The following is a 16,082-nucleotide window of genomic DNA, read 5'->3' on the forward strand; positions in this document are numbered from 1 at the left end:
CTGTAGTGATGTACAAGCTGCATGTCAACCCAACCGGTTCCACCAGCAGCAGTTGAATGAGCTGCTCCTGGTGGTGAAGTGGCATGAGGCCGTTCACTACCAGCAGAGTGGCAGGGCAGAGTGCCCCAGGCCAGATGCGGACCATAAGCACCACCTTTCACGGTCACCAGCCAAGCCAATACACACCTCCTCATCTTTGTACCAGGACAGAGACTCTGCAGTCAGCACGAACCAGTACTCCTTGGAGCCTCCTTTCATTATGCTGATGTTGTTAATCGTCAGCCAGCCCCTGCGGATTACCTGAAGGAAACAAGAGGAGTGGGAAAACGTGGGGTGGGGCAGGGGAGAGAGAATAGGTTACAGGCTAGCTTGGAATCCTTATTTTCTGGCCACCCGCTCATCTTTAAGCTGCCTAGAGCAGAGAGGGGTCTGGGGCTCTCTAGGACTCCTAATTTGCTGCTCATCGTTAACCTGGGCCCTACTTTCCTTCTGCGTCTTGGCAGGAGAGCTTGTGAGTAGGGTCTGCCCCATGGAAACCTACCAGTGATAGGCAGGGAAGCAGCCCCATTTCTCAAAGGGAGCCTGGCACATTTTTTCCAGCCAGGAGTCCAAAGCAGGTTTTACCAAGAGTAATAGGACAGGCCTGCAGATTTGGCCATCTCAGCAGCCCTCACACCTAGATTACAACTCTCTAGGCAGGGGGAGGGGCCCCTTGGGGGAATCCAGACCAGAGAGGCACTGGCCACAGCGTCTGTACAGCAAGACCACACTGCAGAGTTCTCCCCTGGTGATTCCGCCAGCCGCCACCAATGGTCTGGGTCACAGAAATGCAGAGCAGATGCACTCAAATCCAGCTTCTTATTGCCACAGCAGTATTATCGAGGGGACGGGAAATCTGAGCCTGCAGTTTATAGCTTACCTGGGTGCTACTCACCCAGGGGACCAAAGAGCTTTCTGGAAATAAGCCAGGCTCAATGGACCCCCTGAATAGCCAGTCCAGGAACTAGGGTATTTGTTCCCCTCATCCCCTTCAGAGCAGGAAGTGAGTCCGCATGACCTTGCACCCCCTTTGAGAATGGCCAGGACAACACTATGGCTAGTTCGAACAGGGGGGTGAGCATCTCCCCATCCCTCCATTCTGCCGCTCCCCAAGCTGCACTCACTCACAGCAGGAAGCACATCCGGCTTCCTTCGAGGCTGCCCTGGACTTCCCACTGGAAAGCCTGTGAAACCATTGCTCCTGCATGGCCTTCGGAAAGGCTGGGGCTCCCCAAGCCAGTGTTGAGTGACACGCACAGGACGGCAACAGCAGAACGGGAGCCGGGGCCAGCAGCAGTGAAGCAGTACTGCCCAAGCCCAGCTTCGCAAGCAGCACGTTACGAGACGAGGAGGAAGCACTGCATGGTCTGGAGGCTTGTGCAGCAGCCAGCTTTTCCAGGGCAGGCAGAAGCGTTTCCCACCACACAATGAGCAAACAGAGGCCAGCGTGACTCGGACCCCTCTTACGTAGGGTTGGAAGGGACCTTCTAGGTCATCTGCTAGCAGAGGTCACCCTGCCAGATAACCCTGTTCATGCACTTATCTTGATCATAATTTGGACTGGAAGGGGACTAATTCTGGCCAACATCCTGTCCCCGCCACAGCACAGCATTAGGAGAAAGCTGAATTACAGCTGCGTGTGATCTCTAGTACTGGCTGATCTATAGCATGTACCATCACCTTCACTGCAAAGGCTCTTGATAACAACTAAGGCACTGTTCTCTCCCCTTTATCTTTCCACTGAGGAAAAAGTAGCTGGAGACCACCTAAAAGAACAACCTGAGTCTCGACTGCCATAATCCCAGTGCTCAGAGATGTACTGAGCCACATTCATCCCTGCTCTGAACACAGCTCGCTCCGCTAAAGCCAGGGAAGGATCTGGTCCTAGAAGATGGGTTTTTGTCCTAGAGGCAATGGACTTTGGAGAGCAACTCCCAGCAGTGGGTTCCCTAGAACAGCCGATGGTATAAAGAAGTCTCCAGTCTGGATATTCCAGTGTTTGTCTTTGCTACCCCTTGCCTTTGTTGAAGTTTTTCATAACTGATCACCACAAAGGCAAGTCTTGGCAGCCCCCCGATGGGCCACTGAAAAAGGGTCTGAAACCTGAGTCATCATTGGTGCCACTCTCCAGACAATCCCATTTTGTTTTGTACCAAAAAAAACCTTGGGGCTAACAAGCAGCTCACTGCTCAGCCAAACAGGGCTAGGTTGTGTACTGTTAGATCAGTGTAACTTCAGTGACAGACAGTAGCACTGGAGACTACAATGGTATGGCAGAGCCTGCCCCAAAATACTTGGCAAGGTGAGAATTTTCGGTGTTTCAAATCAGGAAGGAGTTGCTCCATGCCTTTTGGGCCCTTTCACTGTTGTTGTGCAATAGCCACTGAGGGGAGGAGTACTGCAGGTTATTCCCGATCTGTCTGAATACAACAGACCCCCTTCCTCTGCCTCTGGAAAGTCTTTCCCTGTCTTGTCCGCAGCGTTACCCTACATGCTTGTAACTCTACCTCAGGGTCTTCACATAAAGGACTACTGTGAAAGCCAATGAGACACAACTGGCCCAGCCCAAAGACTACAGCACACAGATACCTGATGCTAGTCTTCTGCTAGTCCTTTTTGCCTGCATGACCCATTTCCAGATGCCAAGGGGACCCAACTGCTCAAGCCTGGGTTTTCGTTTCCATTAGATCAGGCCAAACGGCCTTTATCAGCTCTCTGAACGTTAAGGTTACCAGATGCCAGTAAATCTTCTATTTCTGGCCTGCTGAACTCCTCAGGGTGGAGGATTGTCTGGGAAGCTACTTATGATGAACAGCAAAACCAATAAGAGGGAGTATGAGAAGCCTGTTATAAACAGAGCCATTTAACAGGCATCAGATCCTGTAGTAACAGCACAGGCTTGGTAAACCTAGAAGAGATTACAGTCTGGAGAACTGTTCTCTGGCCCAACATTCAATAGTTACAATATCCTAAGAACTGGGCTTCAATAGCTTCTTTTGAAACACATTCTACGTTGCAACCCCACCCTCTTTTAGAGGGCTCACAATAGGATGATCACTTAGTGCCTAGACTCTGTGCTTCCAGCAGAACACACTGCACTGCAGTCGGGCGTAGGCCTGAACTAAAGTCATCCACATAGACTACATTTAGAGGGGCCAAGAGGCTTCGGCTGCCCAAGCAGGGTTGATCACAGGAACATCGAGGGCTACGGTCACTCTACCCAAGCGCTCCGCACACATTAGTATCACCATGCCGGTTAATAATGCACATATACTAGGGAAAAAGCTTTCAGCACATGTCTAGAGGGTTGACTCAAATCAGTCCAATGGATGGATTGGAGGGGGGGTAAGTGACCCACGTGGGTATGTGGAGAAGAAGTGAACACGCTAGATCTCGGAATTTCTTTGCTATTGCTTATATAGGAGCCACCTGTCAGCAGCAGTGATATGAGTCCCAGGAACTTGCGGCTGAGAATCTGACTAGGGCAGGACTTTAGTTCATATTAGCTTCTAGTGCCAGGATTAGTGTGCGAAGCAAGAGAAGCCTTTCATGCCATGATTGTTCCAGATGCTGCTTGGGAACTAGTGTCAAGGGAATCACACTAAGGCTGTTCTCATTGTCAAAGCTGCTCAGGTGGCTACCGACATAAAAGCCACAACAAAGGCAAACATGTTACACACACACACACACACACACACAAAGCTCAGTGCATCAGCGGGCACAGGCTGCTAGAGCTAAAACTTAACTCATACAGATTTTCTGGTGGAGGGAAGGAAGAAGCCCTGAAATTGAGATGGCAAAAAGGAAACCAGGTTAAAGATTTCACCCCTTAGATTCATTCCCTTTTAGGTTCTCTTTTAAATTTGAGATTCTGATTCCCATTTAAACAAATCTGAATTTGAAGTGAATTTGGTTTTAAAGGACCAGAGGCAGAAGAGCGGAAGCAGGGCGTCTGAGAGGTAGAGAGAATTAGAACAGAGTTGGCTTGTAGGCACAGCGCAGAGAAACAGGACTTGGGTTGGTGGATTAGTAGCAGATCCAGAGGCTTAAACCTGGACTCCTGGGAAGACAATGATCAGCAGCACCGGGGAAGGATAAGAGACAGCTGTTTCTGGAACAGCAGTTACAGGGCAGGGCGGGAGAGCTGTGGCAGCAGAGGCCTGGATGTTAAGGGATCAATTATGTAGCATGGAGCTAAGAGAAGTTTTAGCAGAAAGGAAGGACTTATTCCTGGGAGCCAGAAATGCCCAGTTCTAATCTCAACTCTGGCACGGACTAGCTGGGAGGCCCAGGGTACCTCTCTTGCCCCTGAGAAATGGGCAAAGTGAGGCACTGTTACCAAGCCAGCTCCCAGGAAGGTGGAGCGGATTAGCTCGTTTGTACAGCATTCCAGTGACAGAAGCAGCACAGCAGAACACCCAGAAGGAGATTCCTTTGAAGAGTGAATACTTCCCCTTCATTGATGAGCGAGACCCCAACAGGGAGTGCGTGAAGCACGTTTCTGGGGCTGGCACCGCAGGTGGGATCCCTCTGCAGCGATGGATTGGAGCATGTAAATTCAACTCTCTTGCCTCCAGCTTTGCATCACTCCAAATCAGAAGCGGCCCAGCATGATTGGTAGCTTACATCCCGGATAGTCAGATCTCCACCTTCCCATCACCGCATTACAATCTGCATTCTTTCAGCCAGTGATGGAGGACCAGCCTTAAGGGAACCGAATTGGAGACACGGGAGGCAACAGACAGGCCCTCGGGAGGATTCACTTAGTGCTTCGGAAAAGTCCATGTGACGCCACAAGGAAATGGAAGCAACAGAACTCTGGGAAACTTACAAGATGGCTACCAATGGCTGAGATAGAGGCTTGTAAGTTTCCAAAAGTACGGATATCAAGCGGAGATCACTAGACGGGTACTTGGGCCAGAACCTCAGCTGGTGTAAGTGACTGTAGCTCCAATGACTAATGGGGCAATACCATTTATGCCATCTTTATGTGGGCAAACTTCCCCAGGGAGAGCACGAATGGGCACTGACTCAACTGTGGGAGGGGTTGGTTTGTCTCATCAACAACCCCGGCATCAGAACCTGCCTTCTTGCCTGGGACTGGTGCCTTGCAAAACGCCACTAACTCAGGAGAATGTCTGATGGCAAGCAAAGCCTTCTTTATGCCTCTGCTGCCGAGGCTTTCGCCAGGCTCATAAGATACCCCGATGCTCCTATGATGCTTCTCTCCTGAGAGCCTGGACCTGCAGATGGTTCAGGGTTCCCTTAGTTTATTCACCGTTTTTAGTGGCAGCTGCACGCAGTTCCTTGCTAGCTTTTTAGGTTGAGGATACCCAGAGCAGTGCCAAGGGTTGCTGGAATTCCGTAAGGGTACGTGTCATCTTCTAGGGTCAAAGCCAAATTCTGTTGTACACTGAGCCACTACAAACTGGAAGGGGACCCACGACTGGCTCAAAACCACCCAGCTGGCAGGGAGATAAACACTTAAAATCCCCAGAGGCCAGCGGTTCTCAAACTGTGGGTCAGGACCCCAAAGTGGGTCGTGACCTCACATTAATGGGGTTGCCAGGGCTCGTTTAGATTTGCTGGGGCTCAGGGACGAAGCCCAAAGGCTTTAGTCCTGGGCATCAGGACTCAGATTACAGGCCCCTGCCCAGGACTGAAGCCCTTGCGCTTTGGCTGCCCCGCCCCCCACCCAGAGCTCCGGCTAGCTCAGGCTTCAGTCCCCGCTCCTGGGGTCACGTAGTAATTTTTATTGTCGAAAGGGAGCCGCACTGCAATGACGTTTGAGAACCCCTGCCATAGACTAAGTGGCCAGAAGCCTCAGTTATTCAACCCACACCAACATCTAGTGGGTCTGAGCACAGCGGCAGCGCGGCAGGGAACCCAGCTTTCTACTCCCAGGTGTGACAAACTCAAGCGGGGCCCTTCCCCTCTGCGCCTCAGTTGCTCCACCATGTGACGGCCAATCCTCATAAAGCACTTTGGAGAGAAGCAGGGTGGTTGGCACCACTTCTCTCCAATCCCAGTTCGGACCAGGTCCGCCTCTGAACCCAGCGTCAGGCACGTTTCCAGTCCACGTGGAAAAGGGGGCCATTCTCTCCCTATGAAGGGGGTGGTGGTGTTAAAGCTCCTTTTACCTCTGCCCCACCACAGCCTCGTGAGGTTTGACTGCATCAGACAGAAGGGATCTTCTCACGAGCCATTCCTAAACTGCCTCCAGTGTGTCTGTGTATATCTCCAGGGGAACATTGGGGAAAGGACGTTTTCGGCAGCTGTTAAGTACCAGCGGGGGCACCCTGACCAAGGTTAAAGACTCCTCCAGCCAGAAGCAGCACGCATTTCCATTTTCTTGGGCAGTCTGAGATTTGAGCCCCAGGTACACACCAGCCAGTTTCCGACCCACCCCCTCCAGAGGGCACTGTTCGTCCGAGAAGGCAAACTGGTTTTCATTCAGAGAGACCTCACCCTCCCTTAGAAGCAAGTACACTTAAAGGAAAAGCCCTATTTGGCAGCTTTTCATACAGGCAGGCAAATTACTCAGCTCTTCCTTACACAAAAGGAAGGATCATCTGAGGGGATCTTCCCCAGGGTACCTGCCTGGGGGCAGACCCCTGTCAGAGGGGGCAGTTTGCACTGGTGCAGCTAACCTTGATTTCAGGCAGTGCTGGGTGCCACCAGCCATTTACGCTCGTGCAGCCACTCGAGGAGTTGGAATGCAGGCAGCAGGGCTGGCAGCCAGCCAGCCAGGAAGAGACCTGCCCCCCACCCACCAGTCAGCCAATCTTGCTCACTGGGTTTAGCCACACTTACTCCAACTCACGCTCTGCTTCCCATGAGAACTGTAGGACTGGAAGGGACCTTGAGAGGCATCTAGTCCAGTCTCCTGCACTCAAGGCAGGGCTAAGGATTATCTAGACCAGCCCTGACAGGTTTTTGTCTAACCTGCTCTTAAAAATCTCCAATAACGGAGATTCCACAACCTCCCTGGGCAATTTATTCCAGTGCTTAACCACCCTGACAGTTAGGAAGTTTTTCCTAATGTCCAAGCTGAAGCACTTAGAGGAGAGGAAAGTGATCAGGAACAGTCAGCATGGGCTCACCAAGGGCAAATCATGCCTGAGTAATCTAATATTCCTTCTATGACGAGACAACTGGCTCTGTGGATGAGGGGAAAGCAGTGGACGTGTTATTCCTTGACTTTAGCAAAGTTTTTGATTCAGTCTCCCACAGTATTCTTGCCAGCAAGTTAAAGAAGTACGGGGTGGATAGATGGACTATAAGGTGGATAGAAAGCTGGCAAGATAGTCGGGCTCAACGGGTAGTGATCAATGGCCCCACATCTAGTTGGCAGCCGGTATCAAGCGGAGTGCCCCAAGGGTCGGTCCTGGGGTTGGTTTTGTTCAGTATCTTCATTAATGATCTGGAGGATGGTGTGGATTGCACTCTCAGCGAGTTTGCAGATGACACTAAACTGGGAGGAGTGATACGCTGGAGTGTAGGCATAGGATACAGAGGGCCCTAGACAAATTGGAGGATTGGGCCAAAAGAAATCTGATGGGGTTCAACAAAGACAAGTGCAGAGTCCTGCACTTAGGACAGAAGAATCCCATGCACCACTACAGACTAGGGACTGAGCGGCTAGGCAGCAGTTCTGCAGAAAAGGACCTAGGGGTTACAGTGGACGAGAAGCTGGATACGAGTCAACAGTGTGCCCTTGTTGCCAAGAAGGATAACGGCATTTTGGGCTGTATGAGTAGGGAGATTGCCAGCAGATCGAGGGACGTGATCGTTCCCCTCTATTAGACATTGGTGAGACCTCATCTGGAGTACTGTGTCCAGGTTTGGGTCCCACACTACAAGAAGGATGTGGAAAAATTGGAAAGCATCCAGCAGAGGGCAACAAAAATAATTAGGGGACTGGAACACATGACTTATGAGGAGAGGCTGAGGGAACTGGGATTGTTTAGTCTGGAGAAGAAAAGAATGAAGGGGGATTTGATAGCTGTTTTCAACTACCTGAAAGGGGGTTCCAAAGAGGATGGATCTAGACTGTTCTCAGTGGTAGCAGATGACAGAATGAGGAGTAATGGTCTCAAGTTGCAGTGGGGGAGGTTTAGGTTGGATATTAGGAAAAAAAACTTTTTCACTAGGAGAGTGGTGAAGCACGGAAATGTGTCACCGAGGGAGGTGGTGGAATCTCCTTCCTTTGAGGTTTTTAAGGTCAGGCGTGACAAAGCCCTGGCTGGGATGACTTAGGTGGCGATTGGTCCTCCTTTGAGCAGTGGGTTGGACTAGATGACCTCCTGAGGTCCTTTCCAACCCTGATATTCTATGAACCTAAACCACTCTTGCTGCAATTTAAGACCACTGCTTCTTGACCTAGCCTCAGAGGGCAGAAAGTGCCCATAATGCAATGTACTCGAGCCATACGCTTTCCCCCACAAATGCCCCTAGGAGCATGGAAGCAGGCAGATGGAGAGATAAGAGATCGAAGGGGGAATAGGATCTCTCACTGCCTCTATCCTAGGTATTTCTATGGCTCGACCCCACCTTCAGGGCATCAACATCTGTTAAGGGCTGCAGTGTTATGAACTGTGGGCTGAGTTGCCCTCTCAGCCCAAGACTATTGGGTCCGTCCAGGGCAGGTAGGAGACAGCAGCAGGGGATTTAGGTAATAAACAGGCATTTCAGCCTCCAGGGCTGTCTATGCCCCCCACTTCACACCTGTCTCTTTCCCCACAATATGCCAGGAGGAGTCCAGTAGTTTTTAAGTCAGATCAGGCGATCCCACAAGGTTTCCCTCTGCAAAGGAGGATCCTAACAAAAGCCATGTTGCTCCATTTGGAAGGTGCCTGCTTTTCTAGACAGTAAGTGTACTCGGTTTTAAGAAGAGAAGTGCCTCTTTCTTAGATTTGCAGGGGTGGGGGGGTTTGTTTTTGTTTTTTTGTTTTAAACGGGGTGTCTCCATCACTAGGCTTCATCTATAGTTCACTATCACACTATACGGGTACTTACCAATATCTCACCCTTTAGGTGTGCAAAATTAGGATTGCAGGTAAAAAGGAAAAAAAAAAAGGACGAGGAGACAGAACAGTGAGGAAAACAAAGTGATGAGGGGGAAGAAGCAGGAAGCACAAAAATGGTAGGAAAAAAAGCAGAAAAACAGCAAAAGAAAACAATTACATGCTATTAATTATATTTATACAGTGTTAATGTCTCATTACAGTGTTTCCAAACAAGAAGCAAATGTCTGTATACTGACACCATGCAATGGGGACATTTCTAATCCTGTTCTCAAGTCATGCAGACTAAATAGCAATACCACTCAGAACTGGAAGGCTGTGTGAAGAGAGAGAATCAAGGTTTAACATCACTACCTGGTACTTTCTGATGCTAGCCTTTCCCACGCCCGTCCCCTGCTAGACATCTGGCTTGTGATAAGATGGGGCACAGATATTTTACACATGCCCTCTGGTGCTGTTTTCCCACTTGCCTAGACCATGTGTAAAGATCTATTCCCCTAAGAACGGATGCAGGTGGGCAGCTAGCTATATAGGCATTTGGAGGTTCTACCCCTTGCAGCATATATCTGTATTTTGTGTCTGCAAATACACAGGGTAACACAGAACCTTCTGCACCTTCAGACAGGGGGATAATGCGGCAACTAGTCTGAATTAAGCTCTCCACAGAGACTTCTAGGACTGCAAAATGCAGCTCTAGGATTGTACCAAATAGGTTTACATGTCTTCAAGTGGGACCCAAACATACTCAGCCACTTCTGCCTATGCTACCAAGAGAGCTGCAGTTATTCAACTGGTGCGTAGTACCTGATTTGGGATGGCTCTTTTCTTGTTCAGCTGGGTGCTCCTCTGCTGGGCACTGAAATAAAAAAAGCAAACCAGCTTCACATCAACAGCACAAGGTGACTGATAAACACTCAGCTACTGTGGCCTTTGAGACCCGACTTGCATTCACTGGCTACCATCTACATCAGCAGTTTGTGCTAAGTAGTACCTTGCAAGCACTTAGTTAAGTCAGACAGCGAGGAGAGGAGCGGAATAGGGAAATGCCTAGTCCTTGAGGGGTAAAGCCTCAGAACAGAACACAACACTGAGTCTCTTTTGATGGCATCTGAGGCTATCAGAGCTCTGAACTTGAGAGGCTAGGAGATTTCTGAAGTGTTCTGTTTATCAGCTGCACAAACAACCAGCGCTCACGGGGCACTATGGGGCTTTCAGACCAGTGCAGCTCGGGAGCCTCCAGGTCAGAGCATCTGGCTGATTCACCCTAGTGCAACGCTTCCTCCTGGGCAGCCGGCAGGGACAGACTACAGGTTGTTGTGGAGGAAGCGTCACACATTAGCTGTATTTGGCCACTAAAAGGGCAATAGGATAAAGAATTCAAGGCCTTGGTTAGTGAACCCAGCCATGTGTGGGCTATGCCCATCACCATGGTATCCAAGGGGGTAGTTTGAACATTTTTGCTCTGTATTAGATATTTGAGATGTATCTACAATCCTTTTGCTCCCCACGCTGGCATGGGGCATGCCTAGGGGGTGCTGCCCAGAGCTCCACAGCAACCTCCACAGGCTAATCAAAGAGCCCAAGGCTGTAGTAGCAGGTAGTAGTTTGCTGGGGAAGTGGGGTTTGAAGGAGATTAGCAGATGGCCAGAGAAAATCCAAGGGTGTCTGTGTGGGGAGACACCTGCAGTTAAGTTGGGTGCAACTGACTAGATTCTGGACATGCACCTGAAAGCTACCGGAGTAACTGACTCACAGTTGCTCCCTTACAGGCTGGGAGGCAGGACTGTTTGTCAAATGCTCAGCATCACTCCATGAGGCACTCTGGCTCTGCCCAATTTAAAATCAGCATTCACAAGGCTGTTCCAGCTACTGTAACCGCATCCTTCCGCGCTGCTGAAGGTAAAGGAAAGCAGGAGCCCATTCCCACAAGTCACCCTAATTACATACTGTTTCCGACAGGTACCCACCCTGTTGTCAAGTGCTGCTCAGTGTAACAGCTGGGGGCGTTAGAGAAGATTCAGAAGAGTCCAGAGGAAAGAGTGAGGTGGTTCAAAGGAAAAACAGGAAAAATTATGAGAGGAAGGAACCGTGAATGAAGTATGAAAAAGCAGAGACTTAAAGAGAGGGGAAAAACCAGAGGAAAACCAGAAATGAATCAGAAGAAGGTGAGAAGGGGAGCCCTGATCATGCTGCTATAAAACAGCCCTTGGGCTGATTGCATTCACTCAACCAACAAGAGGGCACTTCCATCCTTGGGGCTTGCCTACAAGGGGAGTTGTTCTTTATTAGCTCCAGCTGTGGATACTCTCATTCCAGATACAGGCATCCACACAGGGAGTTAATCAGGAAGAGTTAATCCACTTTAAATTTATGCTCTACCATATTAGGGATTAATTTGCATGTGTAGACAAGTCCCTGGCTCTGTTCTTCCTTTGCTATGGAAGGTTTAGTTCATACCCTCTACATTGTTTGAGACGTTAAAAGATCTTGTCTGCTCTGGTGGACATTTAGAAGATCCCCGTTTCCTTGGCCAAAACACAAGCACCAGTCAGTGAGACTGATAAGAGACTTACTACCCTTTCCCCTACCCTCTGTCTGGTCTATTTTCATCTTAAGCTCTCTGGGGCAGGGGTCTTCCATTACTCTGTACAGCACCTAGCACAATGGTGCCCCAGACCTTGGCTTGTCCCTAAGCACTACACCCCCTGCCTCCTTCAGGCGAAGGCCTAGAACAAAGGTACTTTACCAGACTCACTTTAGAGAAGCAATGGGAACGGCATACGTGAAGCCAGTGTTGCCCCCACCGACCGCACCCAGCCCTAAGGCACCTGACTCCAGCCCGGCCAGCAGCTCAGCAGCCGTAACAGAGGGAGGCGACGTCTCTGACATCCTCTGAACAGGTTTGCAGCTTTCAGGACCCTGCAGCTCCCTGCCCTATGGACTCTGCGCAGCTGTTGCTACATCCCTTCAATGCTCATCGATTACTTGCAATTAAGAGCCTTGGTTACCGAGAAGTCCTGCAACCCACACTTCCCAGCTACAGCAGGGAGGAACCTACTTGGCAAATCCAATGAAGTCTTCATGGTTAGTGTTGATATAAGAGAGCTCAATGTCGATCAACAGGAGAATCTGGAAGACACGTACACCCGAGTCAGCTGAACACAGTAACAGGCCTACAATGAAAGTGCCACTTTCAGCACAACAGGCGTCAGCGCTGGTCAATCAAAGCTGCTTCGCAGCACCAAGACTGGTCTGGAAAGCCCGGCACACTGCTGTAGAGATCAACAGCGGTTGCAGAAAGGTGAGGTTTGCATTGCTACCAGCAGAGGGTACTGTAGGATTGCTGGTGCCCTGTGCAAAAGGCGCGCTGGGCTCAGAGGATTCGCAAAGTGGAGCTGGACATTATTTTACCGTACGGCTCTGGTCGGAGTGTCAGGTTCTCCCCAAACAGCACTGAGATCAGACATCCTCCTGTCCCGAACAAGTCACGTTTTCCTTCGCCTTCCATATGGATCACAACCCCCAAAGTGCTGGATGCATCACAGAACAGAAACACTCCCTACATCACAAAAGGAGCTTACCTGGTCCTTTGTTTTTCCTTCCCGTTCCCTGATGTAAGTGGTAACAATCCTCTCTGTCTCTTCTCGTAGTTTGGGGTAGGAGCCAAGCTGAGAAGCAGGGAGTAAGAGAGTGCAAGATCAGATCACAGCAGCCATCACGGTAGCCACAAAAAGCTTGACACAGAAGCACTCACAAAACTGAAGAGGGCAGGAAAGGACTGGACTAACCCCCAGTTTTGTCGGTAGGACAGAAGTGGGGCTCAGAGGACAGCAAAGAAAAGTCAGTTCTCTGCTGTTTCTGAAGAGATCAGCAGGATCAGCTTTTGGTGGGCCTTAAATGTGTTTGGCAAATGTATTGTCTCTTCCCCATCCCCCACGGATAAGCAGATCCCCCAGGCATGAAGCACGGGCTAATGCTAAGCAAGGCTAACTGAATTCAGGAGCATTTTTAGCCTTTGTTGCTATGGTGTGAAGTAACACCTGTGCAATATGCCTCTGCAGGACCCATGCCAGAAAGCCAAGTTAACGTTATGAGTCTAGACTTTGCAAGTGTGTCCTTGGCTGAAGGTGTTCAGATGTCCATGGACACGGATCCCCAAAATGTTAGTTTAATGGTCTCAAACTCACTTTGATCAGCTGGGTCTTGCGAGCCAATACATTCCAGATGTTCAGATTAGACAGAGGAAGAATTAAGACCAGTTACCTTTTCCGCACACTTTTTAATGACAGTGGCCAGCTCTGAGACCACCAGATCAACACACTTCAAACTGGGCTCTTTGAGCTTTATAATCTGTTTTTTCACTATAGCTTCAAAAGCCATGTCAGGTGTGAAGAGCCCCGTCCTGCCTCATGCAGAGCACAAGAGCGGAAAGATGAGACACCAAAAGGCACGCAGGGTGGAAAAAACAGCAACAAAGACAGAAAGAAAAGAAAATGAGATTTTTTTTTAAACCAAAAACAAGGTTAGTAACATGCAAAGGAAAAAGCAGCAGCACTTGCCCCAGGAAATTCCTTCAGTTTCCTCAGATTCATTTTAAAAATGCATTTAATTCATTTACTATCAGATTCTTAATTCATCTGGTTAAATCCTGGACTTCATAAGGATCTGATTGTCATTCACTGGCTCACCACTGCTGTGCCCGTTATGTGATCATTTACACTGGCACAAAGTGACTACAACAGGTGGGACGATGGTGAATCTTTCCCACCCCCTGGCATTTCCAGGAGCCAAAAGCAGGAGATGACATCCCACCAGAACCTGAGCCCTGAACGTCTTGCTCAACTGGACCTTTAATAAAGGTAAAGGTTCCTTTGCTTCCCTCCATCCCAAGCTTCAAGACAGCAGCTGATCTAGGGCCCTGCTAGGCTTCAAGATTGCTGCTTTACCCTGGGCAAAGTGACATTGCCTGCTGCCTTCTGACGGCATGAAGCGCCCGCTTCTTTCTTTAGCTGTTTGAGAGATCCACTGCTACGCATCACGGGGAAGTTGAGGGACGGGTGAAGAAGCCGACTGCCGCCATTTCCAGATTCCCCAATCTACTGGGTTATATTAGGGCTAGAACCTGTTTCCAGTGACACAGGGCATGTCGAGACCAGGTGGGTGGTACCTGATAAAGAGCACTACTGGCGCCAGAGAAGTTCCTGCTGAGAGCATCTCAAGCCCCGCTTGACCAAGCTGTTCTGATTGGATCGGGATTCCCGTGGAAGCAGACATGCCTACGAGAACTCATCTGCATGTTACTCCTGCAAGCTGCCGTGCTGACTCATTCCAAGGAAGAAGTCCGAGTTTTCCCCACCATGTTAGCTGGGACTGAAGGAACCTTGACAGCAAGTGCTGGCTTCTCCATGTGACACAGATCACTACAACCACAGCAAAACAGAGCACCACTCCTGACCCAGAAACAACCCCCCGCAGCTCCTACAATATGCACCACTGGATGAGTGCTGAAGTTCTCTGCTCAAGCAAGACACTTTGGGAAGCAGGAGCTGGGGGCTATTTCACTTGTTGGAATGGCCTCAAAGTGGCAAATGGCCTTTTACTACGGACATAAACATTTGTCTACCAGGCACATCCAGAACTTGACAGACTGGATCAGAGCCGGGGATCCCTCTAACCCAGGATCCTGCCTCGGAACAGCTAGTTTTAGAGATGTGAATTTTTATTTTTTTTATTTATTTTTTTAAAGAAATTTCCTCAATCCATTACTACCAGATGAAGCTAAAAAGCAGAGTTGTCCCAAGAAGCTAGTTATTAAATATGGGAGTGGCTGATTTATCCTGGGCTACGGCATAGTACCAGGGTAATTAACACTTCCGGAGAGTGAGAACCCTTTTGAAATGGTGCTCACTATCAAGCACTTCATTAATTGCAGGATTTATAAATACACCACAATGAGCGTAAATATCATTTACCACAATAGCTGCTTCCGGCTTTTGCTCCCATTCTCCACAGCTTCCCAGAGTGTAGCAAAGCAGCAGTTGAACTCACAGATGGAGAAGACACATGCTAAGACAGGCACCAGAGCCCAGGAATAGCCTGCCCACCTGCCTGGCAGACTCCAAAGCACTCTGAGGCAAAAGCCTTGGCAACATCTGTTCCAATCTGCCACAGATCACTGCAGCTGGAGGTCACATGGATATAGATCCTCCCACAGGGACAGAGCCCAGAGACTTTATGTGCATTAGGAGAATCATCATCCCTAGCTCTTACATAGCACTGCTCATCAGTAGATCTTGAAGTACTTTACACCAAGTACATCAGTAACATGAACCCCATTTTACAAACGGGATATGAGGCCCAGAGAAGGGGAGTGACACACTCAAGGGTCACCCTGCAGGCCAGGGTCAAAGCTGGGAACAGAACCCCAGTCTTCGGAGTCCCAGTTCAGTGCTCTATCCACTAAGCCACACTGAGACAGAGGTCCCATGGTGCTGGACAGTGCCTGGATCTTTATCACGACCCAAGGTGGGGACAGTATTCCTTAGAGCTGGGCAATGCCAGCATCTCAGGTGTGAAGGAGGCAACCCTCCTTCCCTCTGTCCAGGGCCAGGCATGACAATCAGGTCCATGATGAGGTGTTCACGTTAGGTTAGTGAGCAGGCTAGGAGTGAAGTGTCAGCGTGATCTCTTTTGCCTACCCACATCCAGCTTTGGGGAGTTTTCCAGGCAGGAGAGGACATTGCCATGTTGGCAGCACACCGGCTTTGCCACCCCACTAGTAGGAAGGGGCTGGAGAGCCTCCAGCAGGTTCAATACCTTACTGGTACACTGTCTAACTGTATTGATTAACTCCTGAATAACCAGGTCGACACACTTCAGACAAGGCTCTTTCAGCTTCACCACCTGCTTTTTCACAATGGCCTCGAATGCCAAGTCTGGTGTGAAAAGCCCCGTCCTACAGGCATCCACACGCAGGGGTGAGGGAGGGCAGAGACATGGCAGAGAAAAAACAAAATG

General features: G+C 49.7%; 1 protein-coding gene across 4 annotated transcripts in view; it reads right to left on the reverse strand.

Moving 5' to 3' along the window:
• The window catches only part of DNM2 (dynamin 2), a 59,131-nt gene that overhangs the window by 12,474 nt on the left and 30,575 nt on the right, over positions 1–16,082 (reverse strand). Inside the window, exons 10-15 of one of the 4 annotated variants that reach the window (XM_084609914.1) lie at positions 13,329–13,467; positions 12,647–12,733; positions 12,124–12,194; positions 9,870–9,921; positions 9,058–9,069; positions 187–300 (exon numbers count right to left, since the gene is read on the reverse strand). In XM_084609914.1, the coding sequence (XP_084466040.1) occupies positions 187–300; positions 9,058–9,069; positions 9,870–9,921; positions 12,124–12,194; positions 12,647–12,733; positions 13,329–13,467 (475 nt within the window). Of the gene's footprint in view, positions 1–186; positions 301–9,057; positions 9,070–9,869; positions 9,922–12,123; positions 12,195–12,646; positions 12,734–13,328; positions 13,468–15,881; positions 16,021–16,082 lie in introns of all 4 variants that reach the window. The other 3 variants (XM_084609913.1, XM_084609916.1, XM_084609915.1) reach the window with 3 other exon arrangements.

This window comes from Lepidochelys olivacea, assembly GCF_965140295.1.
Source record: "Lepidochelys olivacea isolate rLepOli2 genome assembly, chromosome: 20".
Lineage (NCBI taxonomy): Eukaryota > Metazoa > Chordata > Testudines > Cheloniidae > Lepidochelys > Lepidochelys olivacea.